Consider the following 21518-nt stretch of genomic DNA (forward strand, 5'->3'; position numbering starts at 1 on the left):
ACCTCTATCGATCTTACAGACGCATACTATCATATCCAATAGCGAGACACTTTCGCCCTTACCTAGGCTTCAAGCTAGGGGACCAGACATTCTCATTCAAAGTGATGCCCTTCGGACTGAATGTAGCTCCCAGGGTATTCATGAAACTAGCGGAAGTAGTCGTTCAACAACTGAGGTCGCAAGGGATAATGGTAGTAGCATACCTCCCGACGATTGGTTGATCTGGGCGCCAACCGTCGAGGAATGCCGGAAAGCCACAAAGAAAGTAATCAAGTTCCTGGAGTATCTGGGGTTCAAGATAAACAAAGGAAAATCAAGACTCACTCCGGAGTCCTCGATTTCAATGGCTAGGCATCCAATGGATTTATCCTCCCACAATCTGTCAATTCCGGTAGCCAAGAGAAAGGAAATAACGAAGTCAGTAAAGCAATTTTCTTAAAGTTACATATAAAAGCTCAAGGAAGGAAAATCCAGGAAAGGATCCTAGGTTCCCTACAGTTTGCCTCAGTAACAAACATCTTGATGAAAGCCAAACTGAAAGACATAGGCCGGATCTGGCGCTCAAGAGCAAATGTCCAGATCTCGGGACAAGTCAGCAATTCCGCAAATCCTTCGGGACCATCTGCGTCCCTGGACTCAAATGAAAAATCTGTCCATGTCGGTACCTCTTCAATATCCTCCTCCGGTAATAACTATCCATACAGACGCTTCATTAAACCGGTTGGGGAGGGTATTCTCAATTCAAAGAAGGTTCAAGGAACTTGGTCACTACAGTTCCGCCAGCTTCACATAAACGTATTGGAAGCCATGGCAGTGTTCCTGACCTTGAAGAGGCTCCTTCCACACTGCATCAACAGGGGCGGTTCCAAATCAAGACATCTAAACCATGTCATGATAGCCAATCTTTTTTCCCTGGCGGACAAGTTCAAATGGCACCTCTCCTCCACCCACCTAGCGGGAGTAAGGAATGTGATAGCAGACGCTCATCCCGGGGTCAGTTCCCTTGGAGTCAGAATGGTCTCTGGACAACAGTTCGTTCCAGTGGATACGCCGGAGTGTCCCAGGTCTCCAAGTCGATCTCTTCGCTTCTCAGGCGAACCACAAGCTTCCATGCTATGTGGCTCCCAACCTGGACCCTCTGGCATATGCCACAGACGCTCTGTCCATAGACTGGAACCAGTTGAAGAGATTTACATCTTTCCTCCAGTGAATTCTTCTTCTGAAAGTTCTGAACAAACTCAGGACTTTCAAGGGACAAGTGGCACTAGTAGCACCGGACTGGCCGAAGAGCAATTGGTATCCCCTGCTTCTGGAACTTGGGTCTTCGCCCCAATGGATTCCCAATCCCAGACTCTCTCAGTCAGTACAAATGAAGACTGTGTTCGCTTCCTCAGGAATTCTCAAAGCCCTAACTTTATGGACTTTATGAAGTTTGTGGCCAAAAAAAGATGCAGGTATAGATCCCCAGAATATCCTTTTCCTGGATCCAGATAAAAGGGATTCACTTTGAGGCAGTATGACGCTGCAGTTAAGAAGGTTGGCATCTTTCCTGAAGGAATCAAACATCAAAATCATGACTATCAATTCAGCTATATCCTTTTTTAGATCCTTGTTTGAAAAAGGATTAGCAGCTACCACTATTACTACAAATAAATCAGCCTTGAAGAAGATCTTTCAAATGAGTTTTAACATAGACTTAACAGACTCCTATTTTTTGTCTATTCCCAAGGCTTGTGCTAGACTTAGACCTTCTGTAAGGCCTACTTCTGTGACATGGTTTTCGAATGATGTCCTTAAGTTTGGCTTTCAGATACTGACAACTCAACTTGTTCATTTATAATGCTCTTAAGAAAAAATGTTATTGTTATAATACAATTAAGTTTGTTCATACTTTTTTTACTGGCAGATATATATATAGCTGTAGTTTTTTCTGAAGTCCGACAGATTTAAAAAAAAAAAAAAAAAATTCGCGCACCATGCAGTGGGCGGCCAGGTGGTAGTACCCAATTCCCGCCGTGGGAGGCGGATATCAGGAAACTATTCCCATTTTTTTCTATTCATATTTTTTTATCAAGTGCCACTGTCTCCTGAGGTGGGGGAGGTGGGTGGGCACTTTAATCATATATATCTGCCAGGTAAGTATGAACAAACTTAATTGTATTTATAACAATAACATTTTGTTCATGAAACTTACCTGACAGATATATATAGCTGAATCCCACCTTCGGATGGTGGGAAGAGACAGAATATTTTTTGGATTTTTTGGGAAACTAAATTAAGTAGATGATATACATCTTAGTTCCTCACCTGTTAGCATAGCCGACTTCGTGATTACTGTCACCAAAGTCTGCTTCTGCGTTACTAGAGTGCCAGCGAGGTAGAGGACCTGTAATGCTGGTGCGCTCTAAATGATCTGTCAACGGGGGCGTGACCACAATGTGACTAGACCATATGACCATACTTCTGAGGGCAACGAAGCTAAAACCACCACCTGACCTAACCTATCAAAGTTAGTTCCATAACTTCTAGGCTAAAGAGAAGGAACGCGCCTCAAGCGACCAACCCTTCAAAGTTAAAAGCACACCTATCCCTTTTCTATAGGATAGGATTCGTGTTGCTTCCTGCCCCCAATAATATATCTACGGATAAGTATGGTCCTAGCGACTTACGGATCTGAAATGTCGTCTTCACATCCCGTCGGGAGTGTGAAGCGAACACAGAGTTGCTTCGCTAAAGCGTGGCACTCAGGATGTTTACTGAGTGTCACGCTCTGTTGAAATGCTTCTGAGGCCGCGCCCTCACCTCTTGAGCATTCATATTAAAAAATCTCAAAATCTTTATGCAACAAAACATAATGAATGAGGACCTACTTAAAAAGAACTCCTTGGCTATAATGCCAGGGTGTTCTTGGACATGAACCAGTCTGGTCTTTTTACGGAACACCGCAGATTGTCGGGAGTGTGAAGCGAACACAGAGTTGCTTCGCTAAAGCGTGGCACTCAGGATGTTACTGAGTGTCATGCTCTGTTGAAATGCTTCGAGGCCGCGCCCTCACCTCTTGAGCATTCATATTAAAGAAAAAATCTCAAATCTTTATGCAAACACAATGAATGAGACCTCTTAAAAGAACTCCTTGGCTATAATGCCAGGGTGTTTTTGGACATGAAACAGTCTGGTCTTTTTACGGAACACCGCAGATTGTCCGTTGACCTTGACTTTCTATAGTTTTATCAAGATAAAAACTTGAGAGACCCTACAGGGCACAGGACTCTCTAATTCCCTTGCCCAATAATTTGTGCCATACCCTTGGTCTCCAAGCCTTCGGGTCAAGGGTTAAGACAGGTTTTCGTTCTTATCAAGAACGGAATGCTAGAGGACAGACCGCATTATGTCCTTTAAACCAAAACCTCTGATGATGGCTAAACTCACTAACCCTCTTTGCCGTGGCTAGAGCGGTTAGAATATTAGCCTTTCTGGTCAGTGTATTAAGTTCGCAGAAAGAAAGGATAGGTTCGAATTGCTTTTGCATCAGAAACTCAGAATAGTCTAACGTTCCATGCCGCCGGAACCTTTGATCAGAGAATTTTAAGATCTCCACAGACCTCAAAGATCGTGAAGGCTTTAGTTGTTTGACAGAACCGAATCTCTGAGCCTAGAGGCCGTCAACAACATATTTGAATATTCTACAATAGTTAGGACTTCTCTAGCTTATCTCATACTTCAGATGGAAAGATAGAACCATAAGGAACTTTTCACAGAGGTCGAGGTGGAGGAACAGTCATTTCCCTTCACTATCTCCAGAAACGGCCTCCTCCGATTGAACACTGAAAATAAGGCAGCATGCTTTGCTTGGCAAGAGGCTGCCATTACTCTTGAAGATCTTATCGCTCTGTACCGTTGAAGACGAAGGTAGATATTGAATGCAACCTACGTCTTCACAGACAAATCGAGAGAAGGATTCTCAAGATTCTGAAAACCTGTGCCTACAAATGACTGAAAACGCTAACCGCTATTTCATTGCTGTCCGGTGAGAAGTCGTAGTTGCAATGAAAGCGGGGCGTTCTTCAGTAATGAAAACACAGGGGAAAGCTGCCTGAAGAACTGCTTCTCATGGGCTGAACATTTGGAAGTAGAGCTGTCAGGTCGGAGAGTAGGCGATGTCTTTTGACATATCTGTTAATTCGGGTTGAACAATGAACAATTGTACACCTACGAATATGAGATATTTTTAAAGACAAACCAGATGTCTGCCATTCAACATTCGCATTATCGCAGTGCGATGCAGCGGGGGGGCGGGAGGACTTTGATACAAAGACTTTCTGTTAACCGTGCGTTAAACAGAAAGATGAAAGAGTCCTAAGAGATATCTCTGTTGAAAATTCTCGCAATATCGAAGGCGATGGAATCTATCGTCACAGCATAGATGGTCCTTCATAATTGCGAGAAACCCCGTTAATCAGAGACCTAAATCCATGATTGTTGGGCAGAGATACGGTTCGGTAGTCAATCAAAGCAGGAAGAGAGAGAGAGACATAACCAACCGTGCATCTCGGAGGCCCAGCTGATTACTGAGCTGCTATCAGGCAGTTCAATACGCAGTAGCTGAGCTTGAGCTCCCGCTGACTCGTCATCCTGAGTTGCCAGGTAATCCATATTCCACAAAGGAATGCGTTCGGCTAGAACCACCGAGCATAAAAGATATGCTCGAGCAATTATATTTAGGCGAAACGAATTTTGGTAAAATAAAAGTTGAAATGGTGTTGTCGTGACAAAACCATAAGTATATAAAATTGAAAACAAACTCCTGGGAGGTTGCAGGCAACCCCGAGTTGCAGTTCAATTAGAATACTTCTCGTCTAAGTCGCAATCCCGTAGAATAACTAGGATATGCGCCTACCCCTCGGCCAATTCAACTGCTTAGTAGAATCATGTCGCGAGGTTAATATACGTAGTATATTTATAGGATTCTGAACAACGATCTCCCTCCTAAATTCTTTCCTTCAAGAAAACAAAATAAGGATTGGAGATCGACCACCTTCGATCTCTATCAAAGAGAGTGAAGGAGAAGTCTTCCTCGAAGGAAAGCTTCAATGGTGAACAGAATACTATCTTGCCTGAGTTGCCAGCTACTACCCTTTACGAAGGAATAGGAATGATATTATCGAGCAAAAGGAAACTCTCAAGCAGGCATATTTAAACGAAACAGAATTCGCTAAAAAACAGAAGCTGAGTTGGTGTTGTCGTAACAATACCTGAAGAGTTGTTCTTACTCCGAAAACTCTTGGAAGGTTGAAGGGAGTGTCAAATAAATACATTAGAAGCAACACGTTCTTTCGGCTTCTATCCTCCGCAGAGGTTAATACGATATGCTTATAATGAAACTTGACCCATGCGTTTTAGCAAAATGACGCAAAGATAAACTACGTAGTATTTGTAGTAATTTGAACATCGAATTCTCTACTACATCTTTCCTCGACGAGGAAGAGAGAAAGAAAGGAAAACGACTGTCCACGTTCTAATGAATGAGGCTTTTTAAAAGAACTCCTTGACTCTTTTGCCAAGACTCTTTTCCAAGAAAAAAGGGAGTAATATTCGAATAGAGATCATCAAGAGAGAACCGAGGATCGAAAAGGACCGTTCAATGTTCTTATGATATTGGACATAAGACTTCCTGGATCTAGTTACAAGTCTTTTTCTTACTCCCCGGATGAGCCTCTGAAAATGAATGAGAGCTCTTCCGAAATTTGTTAAAGAGTTTATCCGCTTAAACGATAAAAACGTTAAAATCTAAGTCAATGAGAACTACCCCATTTATGAGGGGTCCCCCACTTAAATGACAAAACGTTTAGTATCTTGACAATGGGGAAAACGTCCTTACTTGACAAAACTATTAGCACTTGCTAATAGGGGAAAACCCTTTAACATGACCGAAAGTCACCCAGGAATCCGAGTATATAATCTTCCGATTCTCAGAGAAATCGATGAAGGAGAAGAGGGATCGAAGAAAAAATTCGGGTATGTCTCTCAAACTAACTCCGAATCCTTTTTTTCTGTAAAGGAATGTCCTGTGGAGAGTCCTGAAAAAACCTCGTCTTGACGAGCGTTTATAAAGCGTCAAGCGTCCTAAGAACGTCGTGAACTAGCAAATAAGACGCCTTTACTCTCGAAAGCGTCCTGCCGAGCTTCCACCGAAGCGTCCTGGCGAATGTCCACAAAAGCGTCCTCATAAGCGTCCTGCTGAGCGTCCTGCTGAGCGTCCTCAAAAGCGTCCTGCCGAGCGTCCTCAAAAGCGTCCTGCTGAGCGTCCTCAAAAAAACGTCCTGCTTAGCTACGAGCGTGTCTGAGCAGAGAACACCAAGTCTTCTGAACGACGTTTCAGAGAGGAACTTGTTGAGCGCCCTGATGCATGCAAGGCCCGCCAAGAGGCGTCCTGGCGAGCGACCTTGCCAACATCTCAATGTTAGACGAGCCGCGTTTTGCATATTGACGTTGAATATTTTCAAGGGACGTCCTCATGCGAGTCTCCATGGAGAGCCACACGCTGCTCCTGAAGTGTGTGAACACTAAAGGAAGACGTATGGCTTTCGTCTTCAAGACGGGCCTTAAAGACCTTCATACCTTCTTACAAAGACAGTGGCCGCCTGTGCGACAACTTGCGTCTTAGTAATGCAAAAGACCATCTCCAGAAACGCACTCAGCAAAGGAACGCCGAGCGTCCGAAAGACACCCTCTCAAGGTGCTTGCCGAGCGTCCTGGAGAATGTTCTCCACTATAGGACGTCGAGCACCTCCAAACACTTCTTCACGTCTAAATTGCCCTTCTTATGCCGAACCAGAGACATAAGTTGTTTGACTGTGCAAAGCAGCTTGCCTGACGTCAACTTATCAGCTTGCTTTTTCGAAGTAAAGCGAACGTTACATAACGTATACGGAGCGCCATTAGGAGAGGAGACGAATACTGAGTTGCTCCGCCAAAAGGTGGGAATCTAGAATGTCCTTGATTACCAAATCCTTTTGGAATGCTAGCGAGGTTGAAACAGCTCTAACTTCATGAGCGTTCACTCGCAGGAGGCTTCAAATCATCTTCTGGCAAGATGAATGAGCCTCCTTAATATTTCCCTTAGGAAAAGAGCCAGTGCATTCTTCGAAAAGGGTAAATGTGGTCTCTTCCTGAGCACCATACATTACCCGAAGGACCTCTTACTTCCTTCGTTTATGTAAATATAATTCGAGAGCCCTGACAGGGCACAGGACTCTTTCATCCTCTCGTGACGAGAGAGAGAGGACGTGAAGCGTCCTCTTCTCTAAAGCTTCTTTATGGGGGCGCGAAGTCCTTCCGAGAGCTCCAACCCCTGTGTGGGGAGGACGCCTCGGAGGACGAGAAGCAATCCTTCAAGAATTGGTGCACGTGCTCGATCTTCGGCAGCCTGGGAAGCGACAACAGGACCTGCCGAAAGGAAGCCAGATCAGCATGAAAAACCCCTAACCTTCCTTCGGCTTTTGACATGATGCCCTCTCCCTGGTTTCCTGGGAGTCCGCAGAGGTCTAGCCTAGAGGCGTTATGGGGCCGATCTGACGTTCCCTCCTAACGAGAGAGAGGACGTGAAGCGTCCTTTTCTCTAAAGCTTCTTAGAGGGCGCGAGTCCTTCCGAGAGCTCAACCCTTGCGCGGGAGGACGCCTCGGATGGACGAGAAGCAATCCTTCAAGATTCGTGCACGTGCACGATCTTTAGCAGCCTGGGAAGCGTCAACAGGTTCTGCCGAAGGGACGCCAGATCGGTGGGGAGCCCCGTAACCCTCTTGCGGCTTTCGACATGCCCTCTCCCTGAGTCCTGGGAGTCCGACAGAGGTCCAGGCCTAGAGGCATTATGGGGCCGATCTGACGCCCCCTCCACAACACAGGGGCACTACACTTCACAACACTGATTGGAGAGCGAGCACTTTAGTCTAAGATTACTTGATGTAATCCTCTAGCAGACACTTCTTCTAGGCCCGTAAGCCATACCACAGGGTTAGGCAAATAAAATCTACAGGAGGTTAGAAGGTTCATTATTCTAACTTCTGTTTACCTTTCTATAGTTTTATCAAAGATAATGCGGAGGAAAACTCCTGATTCTAACACGCTCTAAAAGTCGTACATGAATCCTCCTTCTTCCGTAATCAGTCACACATTACGCTAATTACATTGAACTTTATGCAAAGAAAACATGTAAACGCCCTATATACTAAGCGAGTGTCTACCGAAAGTTCCGGTAGCCTCACCTTACCATGCAGACAACAAAGTCTGAAACTAGGCTAACTAGGCTCAGACATCAAATGCAATGAAAAAAATTTACGATAGCGTATGCCTAGCCACAATCCAAGTTAATAATCGAAAGAATAATTAGGATACTTAAGCGGCTAATGAAGTTTTCAAAATCCTAGGCGGAGGTCTGTAAACAGTTGTTTACCGACCGGCGACAGAAAAAATATGAAATAGAAAATGGGAATAGTTCCGATATCCGCCTCCCAACGGCGGGAATGGGTACTACCACCTGGCCGGGAAGCCCACTGCGTGTGAACGCGAATTTTTAAATTCTGTCGGACTTCAGAAAAAATACAGCTATAATATATATCTGTCAGGTAAGTTTCATGAAACAACATTATTTTTGGCTAAGCCTGGCTTCAGGAGCTAGAATTTCAGAACTGTCGGCTCTGTCCAGAGATACGGGTCATATAGAATTTCTCCCCTCAGGAGAAGTTCTACTTTCCCCGGATCGCAGCTTTCTAGCTAAGAATGAGGATCCTTTATTGAGGTGGGAACCTTGGAAAGTCATTCCTCTTCCTCAAGACCCTTCTCTTTGTCCAATAATGACCTTACGAGCCTTTCTGTCTAGGACATCCTCCTCCTCTTCGGGTCCCTCTTTAGGAGAGAAAAGGTGGCACTTTATCAATTAAAGGCATAAGACAACAGATCCTCTACTTTATTAAACAAGCAAAACCTGAATCTTTCCCTAAGGCACATGATGTCAGGGCAGTAGCCACCTCTATTAATTATTTCCAACACATGAATTTCGATGACTTGAAAAAGTATACTGGATGGAAATTGCAGACAGTGTTTAAGCGACACTATTTAAAGTCCCTAGAATCTCTAAAATTTTCAGCGGTGGCAGCGGGAAACAGTTTCCCCTGACTCTGCCCAGTAGTATAGTTGAAGATCCAGATCTCCTTTCTGCCTGCCTCACTTAACATTTCGTCCACCCTATCGTCCTGCTCTACACTTCGCCTTAGCCTTAGCTGCTCATATGAAATGGGGCTTAGTGGGTGTGTCCCTTATTTTTTTTGCTAGGGTCACCCCACAAAAATGTTTGTATATAACCTTACGAGTGTGGTTTCCTTATTTTTATGCTAGGGTCCCACACTCTCATCTCACGATGGTTTGATACTTTGTGGAATTTCAATAATTGTGTATATAAAATTTATTTAGTGTGTTGCATTATTGCATTATTATCTTTACACACACTATCATATATTGATATGTTCATGTTTTGTAACATTTTATATGTATTTTGTAACAATATTTACATAGTTATAAGATATAATTACTTTGAATTATCTCCTATTTAGAGATTGTCTGAATATGTTTATTCCTTGGATTTACCATTTTATATCCATGTCCTCTTATTTAAATTATAGTATTGTAGATTTAATTTTGTTTTATTTGAGACCCTCTTATTTTTCTCCAATCTTGTGCTATTTCTCTGGTACTATTTCACGCAGCGACACGAACTGAGCCCAGAAAAAGGATTTTGACGTAGGAAAAATCTATTTCTGGGCGATTGGTTCGTGTCGCCCAGTGAAATCCCACCACTGCCCTGCCCTGCCGCCCAAGATTGCCTGCTAACTTCAGGATGGCCACCAGAGGCGCGGTGATCGGCATGGCGTGGGTTGTAGTAGTAGTAGTTGCCGCCTCAATCTGTGGGTCGGCTCTCTCGTTGAGAATTTTGATATAGGAGAATTCTAAATGGCAAGAAGTTCGTGGTAGTGGTCTCACTCGCCCCAGTTACCATACCGACACCCTTCTTTTATTTTGGGTGAGCGAGTCAGTTATACTGACATTTTCTTTGATTTGTTTTTTCTCTGGTATTTGTTAGCTAATTTACCTTAGAAATAATAAACTAAAGGATTATTTCACTGGGCGACACGAACCAATCGCCCAGAAATAGATTTTTCCTACGTCAAAATCCTTTAACTAAGGAGTAGAGAGGTTTAAAAATGCTAAAAGCTTATTTCATACTATACCTCAAAGAAGTTCAAGATGATTTTCATCAAAGAAGCCAACAAACTATGACGACAACTTGGTGTGACAGTCACAAGATTTGGCCCAACCACAAATTTTTTTCGAGCTACCATCACTTTTATATACTGAGAAGCCTCCTGACTTAGGCATCCCAACACAAGTGTGTAAATCACAAGTCGAAAGGCATCCTCAACAATCTGGAAAGAAAAAATATATTGCTTGGTCTGTAAATTCCTCACTTCATCTGCAACAGTCAGTGTCAGTACAGTTGCAACCCGACTTATGAACTACATATGTTCTGGATGCCCGTTTGCATCTCGAATTATTTGTAAGTAGGTTTTCAATGTGTAGTGCAAAATTTTTGTTGATGCTGACATTCCTGAGTTAAAGTGGAAGTAAGATTACTCGTATAATATTTTCGCTCTATTTTCTATTTTCAAATCATGTAGTACAGTATTGTAAAGAAACACTTCAGATGTTCGAACGGTAAAAAGAAGAAATATAATTTTGATTCATGTAAAATTCAAAATTTAGTATTTTTCAATCCTTTAAAAGTTATGAACTTGGAGAGAATTTTGCAGGAGCAGTAACTGACATTTGAACTTGGGTGGCAAAGGGAGAGCACTCCAAACACAATTTTAAACTTGTGACCATGTATGTTTGTAACATGAATGTTCGCAAGTAGGGTGGTGACTACAACAAAAACATACTCTGAAGGCCTGTCCCAAAGTTTGCAAACTGTACACTTTTTACTGCATATTTGTTTCCCATCCAAAATGGAAAACATTTAGTGTTTATGTGTGTGTATATATGTGTATGTATATATATATATAATATATATATTATCTGAATTATATATATATAGATATAAATATATATATATAATATAATTATATATAGTATTATATATATATATCTAATATATATATATATATATATATATATATTATATATACACAGTGGTACCCTGACATACGAAAGGCTCAACTTACGAAAAACTCTAGATACGAAAGCAAATACGAAAAATTTTACGGCTCTACATACAAAAATTGCTCATGTTAGGAAAGGTTGTTGCTGTAAAGCCCCGAGATTCGCCCGGACCACCGAGAACAATTTTAAAACTAGCACCCTGCCAACTGAGTAAACTCGCCACCATCCTCCCGCTCTCCCATTGGTTCCTGATGCTAGTCACCCCATAAGATCCTGCTCTCCTATTGGTCAGCATCTACCCTTTGTGCTTTGTGTATTCTATTGGTAAAAGGATGCTGTAAAATGATATTGTTATGATACAATAAAGTTTCATACATACTTACCTGGCAGATATATACATAGCTAAGACTCCGTCGTCCCCGACAGAAATTCAAATTTCGCGCCACTCGCTACAGGTAGGTCAAGTGATCTACTTGCCTGCCCTGGGCGGCAGGACTAGGAACCATTCCCGTTTTCTATCATATTTTCTCTCTTCCACCTGTCTCCTGCGGGGAGGCTGGGTGGGCCATAATCGCATATATCTGCCAGGTAAGTAGTATGAAACTTTATTTGTATTATAACAATATCATTTTCATACAATCAACTTACCTGTCAGATATATACATAGCTGATTGGCACCCTTTGGTGGAGGGTAAGAGACAGCTACTTATGGAATAGACAGGTAAACAACATATGTTGTAGGTACAAATAAACCTTGGTTCCTACCTGATAGGTGGTAGACTTTGTGGCTGTTGCCCAGGAGTCTGCATCACCTCAAGAAACTTTAGCGAGATATATGATCTATGGCCAAGAGTTCTTGTGGGTCTGCCGATGGGGTCTTATCCGCTTACTCGGCAGAGCCTGAAAGGACTTTGTCAATGGGTGCTGATCCACTTATATGACAATACACCTTATGAAGGAGCACACAACCAATCCCGACCACCTGATCCTAACCACCATGTTAGTATTAAAAATTGTTCCGAGTTATCCCCAAACTCTTCACAACAACCATAACTCAAAAACCAACTTACACACACACACATAATTTAAAAAAAAAAAAAAAAAAAAAATTAATAATAATAATAATGATACTCATCCAATAAGATATCACAAGAGTTCCTTACTGAACAATAGTGACTGCCGCCAGTGAGACGTCTGCACTTATTCAGCAGAAAGTCTAGAACATATCTATGGACATTACGTATCATTTAAGGATTGGTGTTAGCTCCTATACCCAGGATCGTATCCGCAGACACGAAAGGACCAAGAGAAAAGCATTTCTCGTAGGTCACACGAACGTCTTTCAAATAGTGAGATGCAAACACTGAGTTACACCTCCAATATGTCGCTTCCAAGATATTCTTTAGCGACATATTTCTGTGAAAAGAGAGAGACGTCGCTACTGCTCTCACCTCATGTGCTCTTACTCTCAAGAGTTTAAAAGAGTCGTCAGTGCAGACTTTGTGAGCGTCTGTAATGACATTCCTAACAAAAAAGGCTAAAGCATTTTTGGACATAGGTCTTGAAGGATCCTTAACAGAGCACCAAAGACCTTGTCTAGAACCTCCCAACTGTTTCTTCCTCTGCAGGTAGAAATTTAGATCTCTTACTGGGCAAAGAGACCTTTCAGCTTCTCTACCAACGAGACCCGATAAGTCTTTAACTTCAAAGTTTTTAGGCCAGGGATTCAAAGGATTTTCGTTCTCTGCCAGAAACAATGCTTTGAACGAACAGATGGCTTTGTCTCGTTTGAATCCCACTTTATCATCAAGGGCGTGCAGCTCACTAACTCTCTTAGCTGTCGCCAGTGACAAGAGAAACAAACACTTTCTCGTTAAATCTCGAAACGAGGCCATATGAAGAGGTTCGAACCTTCCCGAGGACAAGAACTTCAGGACAACATCGAGGTTCCAGCTAGGAGGAGATGTACTCTTAGACTTCGTGGTCTCAAAGGATCTTATAAGATCGTGTAGATCTTTATTATCTGCAAGCTCTAGGCCTCTATTTCTAAAGACGGCCGAAAGCATACTCCTGTAACCCTTTATAGTGGATACAGAAAGATGTGATTCCTCTCTCAGGAATAACAGAAAATCGGCGATTTCGGTTACAGAGGTACTGGAGGAGGACAACTTCTTCGACTTACACCATCTTCTAAAAACCTCCCACTTGGATTGGTAAACTCGCATAGTGGAAGTTCTACGGGCTCTAGCGATCGCGCTTGCAGCCTTGCGAGAAAAGCCTCTCGCTCTGACAAGTCTTTCGATAGTCGAAAGGCAGTCAGAGCGAGAGCGGGGAGGTTTTGATGATACCTCTCGAAGTGCGGTTGTCTGAGAAGATCCATCCTTCTTGGGAGGGATCTGGGGAAGTCTACCGTCCATTCCCCCAGTACCTATGTGAACCACTCTTGAGCAGGCCAAAAGGGGGCTATCAGGGTCATTTTCGTCCCCTTCAAAGCCACAAACTTCCTTAGCACTTGTCCCAAAATCTTGAATGGGGGAAATGCGTAGACGTCTACATGAGACCAGTCTAGAAGGAAGGCGTCGACTGTTAGAGCTCTGGGGTCTTCTACCACTGAGCAAAAGACTTCCAGTCTTTTTGAGAGGAACGTGGCAAACAGGTCCACATGAGGAGTCCCCCATAGAGACCAAAGACTCTGACAAACTTCTGAGTGGAGGGTCCATTCTGTGTGAAGGACCTGGTTCCTCCTGCTCAGCCTGTCTGCCCTCACGTTCCTTACTCCCTGAACAAACCTCGTCATGAGGGAGATGTTCCTCTGGGAGGTCCACAATAGAAGATCTCTTGCGAGTTCGTACAGGAAAAACGAGTGTGTCCCTCCTTGCTTCCGAATGTAGGCAAGGGCGGTGGTGTTGTCCGCGTTTACTTGGACTACACTGTTTGTCACTAAAGGTTCGAAGTTCTTTAGAGCCAGGTGTACGGCTAACAGTTCTTTGCAATTTATGTGCCAGGACACCTGAATTGCATTCCAGGTGCCTGACACCTCTCTCTTTCCTAAGGTTGCTCCCCAACCTTTTTCCGACGCGTTGGAAAACAATACAAGGCTTGGGTTCTGAACCTCCACGGAAATACCCTTGTTCTCCTTTAGTGGGGGCAACCACCATTCCAAGTGTTGTCTCATCACTACTGGAATGGGAAAACTGTCCGAGAGAAGTCCTGTCTTCATGTTCCACGATCTTTATAGGAAGAACTGAAGAGGACGGAGATGAAGTCTTCCTAGAGGAAAGAACTGTTAGAGCGAGGAAAGGGTCCCTAAAAGGCTCACCATTCCCTCGCCGAAGTACGTTTTTTCCTTAAGAAGAGAGAGACTTTCTCTAAGCCTCTCACTAGTCTCTCTTGAGAAGGAAATACTCGAAAACCCCGAGAATCCATCTGAATCCCCAGATAGACCAAGTTCTGGCTGGGGATCAGTTGAGACTTCTCGAGGTTCACGAGTAATCCCAATGTCTTGATCAAGTTTAGGGTCAAAGCAAGGTCCTCCAAACACTGTCTCTCTGATCTGGCTCTGATGAGCCAGTCGTCTAGGTACAGAGAGATATTGACACCTTTCAGGTAAAGCCATCTCGCCACATTTTTCATCAGGCTTGTGAAGACCTGAGGAGCAGTGGAAAGGCCAAAACACAAGGCTCTGAACTGGAAGATCCTTCCCCCCCGTCATGAAACGGAGGTACTTCTTCGACGAAGGATGAATCGGGACATGAAAATAGGCATCTTGGAGATCCAGAGAAACCATCCAATCCCCTTGGCGAAGAGCCGCAAGGACTGACGCAGAAGTCTCCATGGTGAACTTCTCTTTCTGAACAAATTTGTTCAGAGCGCTGACGTCTAGGACTGGTCTCCAGCCCCCCGAGGCTTTCGCAACCAAGAAAAGGGCGTTGTAAAACCCCGGGAGTTTTTGATCCAGTACTAGTTCTATCACTCTCTTGTCCCACATCTGATCCACCATTCGTTGAAGAGTATTTTTCAGAACAGGGTCCTTGTAATTGGCGGACAATTCCCGCAGAGTTGAAGTCAGGGGAGGATTGTCCTGGAAGGGTATGAAATATCCCTTCTTTATTACAGACATCGACCAAGCGTCTGTATCGATGAGTGCCCAGGCCTCCGCAAATCCCCGGAGCCTGGCACCTACTGGTGTTTGGAGGATCTGTACACTCCTTTCCCCCCTTTTTAAAGGGACGGAATGAAGATCTACCTCTCCTCTCAGGCGCTCTTTCCTTTTGAGGGAGCTCTAGAGGGAGGACCTCCTCGAAAGGGCTGCAGAGACGTATTCGCCCCTTTCTTCTCTCCCACTACTACTTGGTCTCTTCTTTCTGGATGACTGAAGGAGAAGATCCTGGGTCGCCTTCTCCGTTAGTGAACGGGAAATGTCCCTCACCAGTTGAGAAGGGAACAGAAAGTCAGATCTGGGAGCAAACATTAAAGCTGCTCTTTGTGAATGAGACACTGCTTTTGCCAGAAAAGCGCTAAACACGGACCTCTTCTTCAAGAGTCCCGCTCCAAATAAAGAGGAGACTTCTCCTGAGCCATCCTGTACCGCCTTGTCTATGCCACAACAAGATACAGTAGGAATACATCAGGATCGAGGCCCTCTGAATCATGGGGACCTTCTTCGGCCATACACACCCCAAGGGACCAATCCAGGAAATTGAACACTTCCAATACATGGAAGAATCCCTTGAGGAGATGATCCAGCTCAGAAAGACCCCAAGTCACACGAGCAGAATTGAGGCCATGTCTTCATGAAGCGTCTACCAGACTGGAAAAATCAGCTTCTGCAGAAGCTGGGAAAGAGAGACCCATATTCTCCCCTGTCTGGTACCAAATATACCTCATTTGCCTGTAAGTCTAGCAGGAGGCATACAGAAGACAGTTCTAACCAGGATTCCTTCGTTTGGTTTTCAAAAAAAATCAGTTATTCAGAGACTGGAGAGCTCTCTTTCATAGATATAGTTTCGGTCTCATGTTTCAGAACAAAAAGAGCGAAGACTTTGGTCGTCTTGGCGCAAGAAAAGAGCGCGCACGGAGAAGGAGGAGCGGCAGGAGTTAAGGAATCTCCATATTCCTGAAGAAGAAGAGCTGTCAACACCTTGTAGTTTGAAAGCCCCTCTCTACCACGAGCCTCGTCTTCTGAGTCCTCTTCAATAAAAGGATCAGAAGGAGAATCCAACTTCAAGTCTTGGTGGTCTTTCCAAACATCTCTCTCTGTGGGAGACAAACTCCTAACTGGAGAGGGGCTAAGATCATGAACAGAGCCCCTATGCATCAAAGCTGACGTCTCGCGCCTGGCTGACGCTTCGTGCCTGACTGACTCCTCGCGCCTGGCTGACGCTCCAATCCTGACTGGTTGACGCTTGGCTGGCGCCTCGCGCCTAGCTGAATCCTCGCGCCTGGCTGGTGCCTCGCGCTTGGCTGACGCCTCGCGTCTGACTGGATCCTCGCGCCTAATAGGCTGCTCGCGCTTGTCTGGCGTTTCAATCCTGGAAGACGCTTCTCGTCTGGATGAAATCTCGCGCTTGGCTGGCGCTTCACGCTTGGCAGACGTCTCGTTATCGGAAGACATCTCACGCCTAGAAGAACGCCTCACGTCTGACAGGAGCCTCACAGCCTGGCAGGAGAAAGAAGACGAGACTTCTTGACAGGGAGTCTAACGTCCTTCCTACGAGGAGGATCTTTCGAAAGAACTCCGACCAATGCGGCTAACTGTTCTTGCACCGCTAAGAGTATCCTCTTGGAAGCCTCTCCAGCGTCCTCTTCAACAGGAGAGGGAGACCCCGAAGGAGGTTGTTACCCGGGACTTTCGTAACAGGGAGACCGTCCCCCCAAAAACCACCTTCGCCTTCTTGATCTCGGATGGAGCTTTCTCAGAAAAGCGTTCGGGACTCAAGTCAAACAAAGGCTCTTTCCAGTGCCTTTTCAGGGGCCTGGAAAGGTCCGAATCCTTCCACCCTCGTTTAGGTGAGGGAGAAGCGGACGACGAGAAACACTCTCGGAGGACGCTTTTTCTATAGTGGTCCTGAGCAGTCTGTTGTGGTACAGAGCCTGCTGAAGGGACGCCTGACCGGTGGGGATTCTCCACAACCTCCGTAAGGGTTTCGACTTTTCTTCTCCTCTAGGCTGGGAGCTTGAAAGAGGTCTAAGACCTGGGAGCGTCGCAGGGACGGTCAGACGCCCCCCCTCCACCACAACCACTGGGGGCACTCACTTCACTAAATACGCACTTTCACTATCCTTACCTTTCATGGCAGCCATTTTGGATTTCATCCTATGAAGTGTAGCCTTCAGATCAGCGATTTCCGAGGCTGAATCTGAATGCAAAGCTTGTGAGGGCCCTGATAAAGAAGGAGAATCAAATGCATGGTTTGCAGAAGAGTTAGAATCATGAAAAGGCTCAATAGGCCTTGTACTACCTGCACCCTTAGATGCAGCCCTTCTAATTCTATCCCTCTCTAACTTCTTCAAATAAGAAGTTAGTCTTCCATTCCTCAACACTCAACCTCTCACACTCATGACAGTGTTAGTCAAAGAACATTCAAAACCTCTACATTTACGGCATACAGTGTGAGGATCAACCGAAGCCTTCGGTATCCTCACCTTGCAGCCTACATTCACACACACTCTCACACTAACACTTGAATCAGACATTCTTGTAGAAAAATCAAAAGCAAGTCCAAATCCAGTCCACAGTAGCGAATGCCAAAACAACGATCCAGGTACGTCACCAAAAAGTCCGATGAAAGAAGATCAATTGCCTTGAAAAGCGAATTCTAGTCAGGAGGTAGTAAAACACAATGTTGATACCACCGGCGACAGAGAAAATATGACAGAAAACGGGAATGGTTCCTAGTCCTGCAGCCCAGGGCAGGCAGGTAGATCACCTGACCTACCTGTAGCGAGTGGCGCGAAATTTGAATTTCTGTCGGGGACGACGGAGTCTTAGCTATGTATATATCTGACAGGTAAGTTGATTGTATGAAATTGAAAAACTTATTCATGCAATACATTTAATAAAAAAACATTAGGTAAAGATAGAATAAAGAATAGAAATGAATGGTTATTATAGTTTGATAGTTTTCAGTAGTTGAAGAGAGATCAATGAAAATTTATGGCTTACTGTGTATACTAGGAAAAGTGATTGCTTGGCGATTGTTCGGTACTCGTAAGTGCTGGATTTAAACAGAAGTTTGGAAGCTTTTTTTTGTTTTTTTTTTTTATTATAGTTAATGGTTACTTAATAATTATTTGAAATGAGTACATGCAAATATTTTATTTAATTGTGAATTAGATATCATAAAATAAATCAGACTGCTATCATCGAAGCCAACAAATACGTATTTTTTAGAATTCTTCTTCTGTTTTACGTATGTTTCATTATAGCTGTCAGTAACTCGGTATCTCCATTAGGTAAAGATAGAATAAAAGAATAGAAATGAATGGTTATTATACTGTTTGGTAGTTTCATTAGTTGAAGAGAGATACAGTAGTACCTCGAGATACGAAAGGCTCAACTTACGAAAATCCAAGTTACGAAGCCAATACGAAAACAAAAATTTTACTGCTCTACATACGAAAAGTTTTTCAAGATACGAAAGGTTGTTGCTATAAAGTCCCGAGATTTGCCCGGACCACCGAGTACAATTTTAAAACTCCCGCGCCGCCAACTGAGTAAACTCGCCACCATCCTCCCGCTCTCCCATTGGTTTCCTGATGCTAGTCACCCCATAAGGTCCTGCTCTCCTATTGGTCAGCATATTCTCCCCTGTCTGGTACCAAATATACCTCATTGCCTGTAAGTCTAGCAGGAGGCATACAGAAGACAGTTCTAACCAGATCCTTCTTTGTTTTCATCCAGTTATTCAGAGACTGGAGAGCTCTCTTCATAGATATAGTCGGTCTCATTTTCAGAAAAGACGAAGACTTTGTCGTCTTGGCGCAAGAAAGAGCGCAAGGAGAAGGAGGAGCGGCAGGAGTTAAGGAATCTTCCATATTCCTGAAGAAGAAGAGCTGTCAACACCTTGTAGTTTGAAAGCCCCTCTCTACCACGAGCCTCGTCTTCTGAGTCCTCTTCAATAAAAGGATCAGAAGGAGAATCCAACTTCAAGTCTTGGTGGTCTTTCCAAACATCTCTCTCTGTGGGAGACAAACTCCTAACTGGAGAGGGGCTAAGATCATGAACAGAGCCCCTATGCATCAAAGCTGACGTCTCGCGCCTGGCTGACGCTTCGTGCCTGACTGACTCCTCGCGCCTGGCTGACGTTCCAATCCTGACTGGTTGACGCTTGGCTGGCGCCTCGCGCCTGGCTGAATCCTCGCGCCTGGCTGGTGCCTCGCGCCTGGCTGGACGCCTACGCTGTCTGACTGGATCCTCGCGCCTAATAGGCTGCTCGCGCTTGTCTGGCGTTTCAATTCTGGAAGACGCTTCTCGTCTGGATGAAATCTCGCGCTTGGCTGGCGCTTCACGCTTGGCAGACGTCTCGTTATCGGAAGACATCTCACGCCTAGAAGACGCCTCACGTCTGACAGGAGCCTCACGCCTGGCAGGAGAAAGAAGACGAGACTTCTTGACAGGGAGTCTAACGTCCTTCCTACGAGGAGGATCTTTCGAAAGAACTCCGACCAATGCGGCTAACTGTTCTTGCACCGCTAAGAGTATCACTCTTGGAAGCCTCTCCAGCGTCCTCTTCAACAGGAGAGGGAGACCCCGACCCCGGAGACTTTTACCCGGACTTTCGTAACAGGGAGACGTCAAAACCACCTTCGCCTTCTTGATCTCGGATGGAGCTTTCTCAGAAAAGCGTTCGGGACTCAAGTCAAACAAAGGCTCTTTCCAGTGCCTTTTCAGGGGCCTGGAAAGGTCCGAATCCTTCCACCCTCGTTTAGGTGAGGGAGAAGCGGACGACGAGAAACACTCTCGGAGGACGCTTTTTCTATAGTGGTCCTGAGCAGTCTGTTGTGGTACAGAGCCTGCTGAAGGGACGCCTGACCGGTGGGGATTCTCCACAACCTCCGTAAGGGTTTCGACTTTTCTTCTCCTCTAGGCCTTGGGAGCTTGAAAGAGGTCTAAGCTGGGAGCGTCGCAGGGACGGTCAGACGCCCCCTCCACAACACTGGGGGCACTCACTTCACTAAATACGCACTTTCACTATCCTTACCTTTCATGGCAGCCATTTTTGGATTTCATCCTAAATTGAAGTGTAGCCTTCAGAATTCAGCGATTTCCCGAGCTGAATCTGAATGCAAAGCTTGTGAGGGCCCTGATAAAGAAGGAGAATCAAATGCATATGTTTTGGCAGAAGAGTTAGAATCATGAAAAGGCTCAATAGGCCTTGTACTACCTGCACCCTTAGATGCAGCCCTTCTAATTCTATCCCTCTCTAACTTCTTCAAATAAGAAGTTAGTCTTCCATTCCTCAACACTCAACCTCTCACACTCATGACAGGTGTTAGTCAAAGAACATTCAAAACCTCTACATTTACGGCATACAGTGTGAGGATCAACCGAAGCCTTAGGTATCCTCACCTTGCAGCCTACATTCACACACACTCTCACACTAACACTTGAATCAGACATTCTTGTAGAAAAATCAAAAGCAAGTCCAAATCCAGTCCACAGTAGCGAATGCCAAAACAACGATCCAGGTACGTCACCAAAAAGTCCGATGAAAGAAGATCAATTGCCTTGAAAAGCGAATTCTAGTCAGGAGGTAGTAACAACCAATGTTGATACCACCGGCGACAGAAAATATGACAGAAAACGGGAATGGTTCCTAGTCCTGCAGCCCAGGGCAGGCAGGTAGATCACCTGACCTACCTGTAGCGAGTGGCGCGAAATTTTGAATTTCTGTCGGGGACGACGGAGTCTTAGCTATGTATATATCTGACAGGTAAGTTGATTGAATGAAATTGAAAAAACTTATTCATGCAATACATTTAATAAAAAAACATTAGGTAAAGATAGGAATAAAGCAATAGAAATGAATGGTTATTATACTGTTTGATAGTTTCAGTAGTTAAGAGAGATAATGAAAATTTATGGCTTACTGTGTATACTAGGAAAAGTGATTGCTTGGCGATTGTTCGGTACTCGTAAGTGCTGGATGTAAACAGAAGTTTGGAAGCTTTTTTTTTTTTTATTATAGTTAATGGTTACTTAATAATTATTTGAAATGAGTACATGCAATATATTTAATTTAAAAAATTGTGAATTAGATATCATAAAATAAATCAGACTGCTATCATCGAAGCCAACAAATACGTAT

General features: G+C 44.3%; 1 protein-coding gene across 1 annotated transcript in view; it reads right to left on the minus strand.

Moving 5' to 3' along the window:
- The window catches only part of LOC135213100 (uncharacterized), a 243724-nt gene that overhangs the window by 142092 nt on the left and 80114 nt on the right, over window positions 1–21518 (minus strand). Inside the window, exon 4 of the mRNA XM_064247017.1 lies at window positions 10281–10475. Coding sequence (XP_064103087.1) covers window positions 10281–10391 — 111 coding nt within the window. The 5' untranslated portion in view covers window positions 10392–10475. The remainder of the gene's footprint in view (window positions 1–10280; window positions 10476–21518) is intronic.

Source organism: Macrobrachium nipponense, chromosome 11, assembly GCF_015104395.2.
Source record: "Macrobrachium nipponense isolate FS-2020 chromosome 11, ASM1510439v2, whole genome shotgun sequence".
Lineage (NCBI taxonomy): Eukaryota > Metazoa > Arthropoda > Malacostraca > Decapoda > Palaemonidae > Macrobrachium > Macrobrachium nipponense.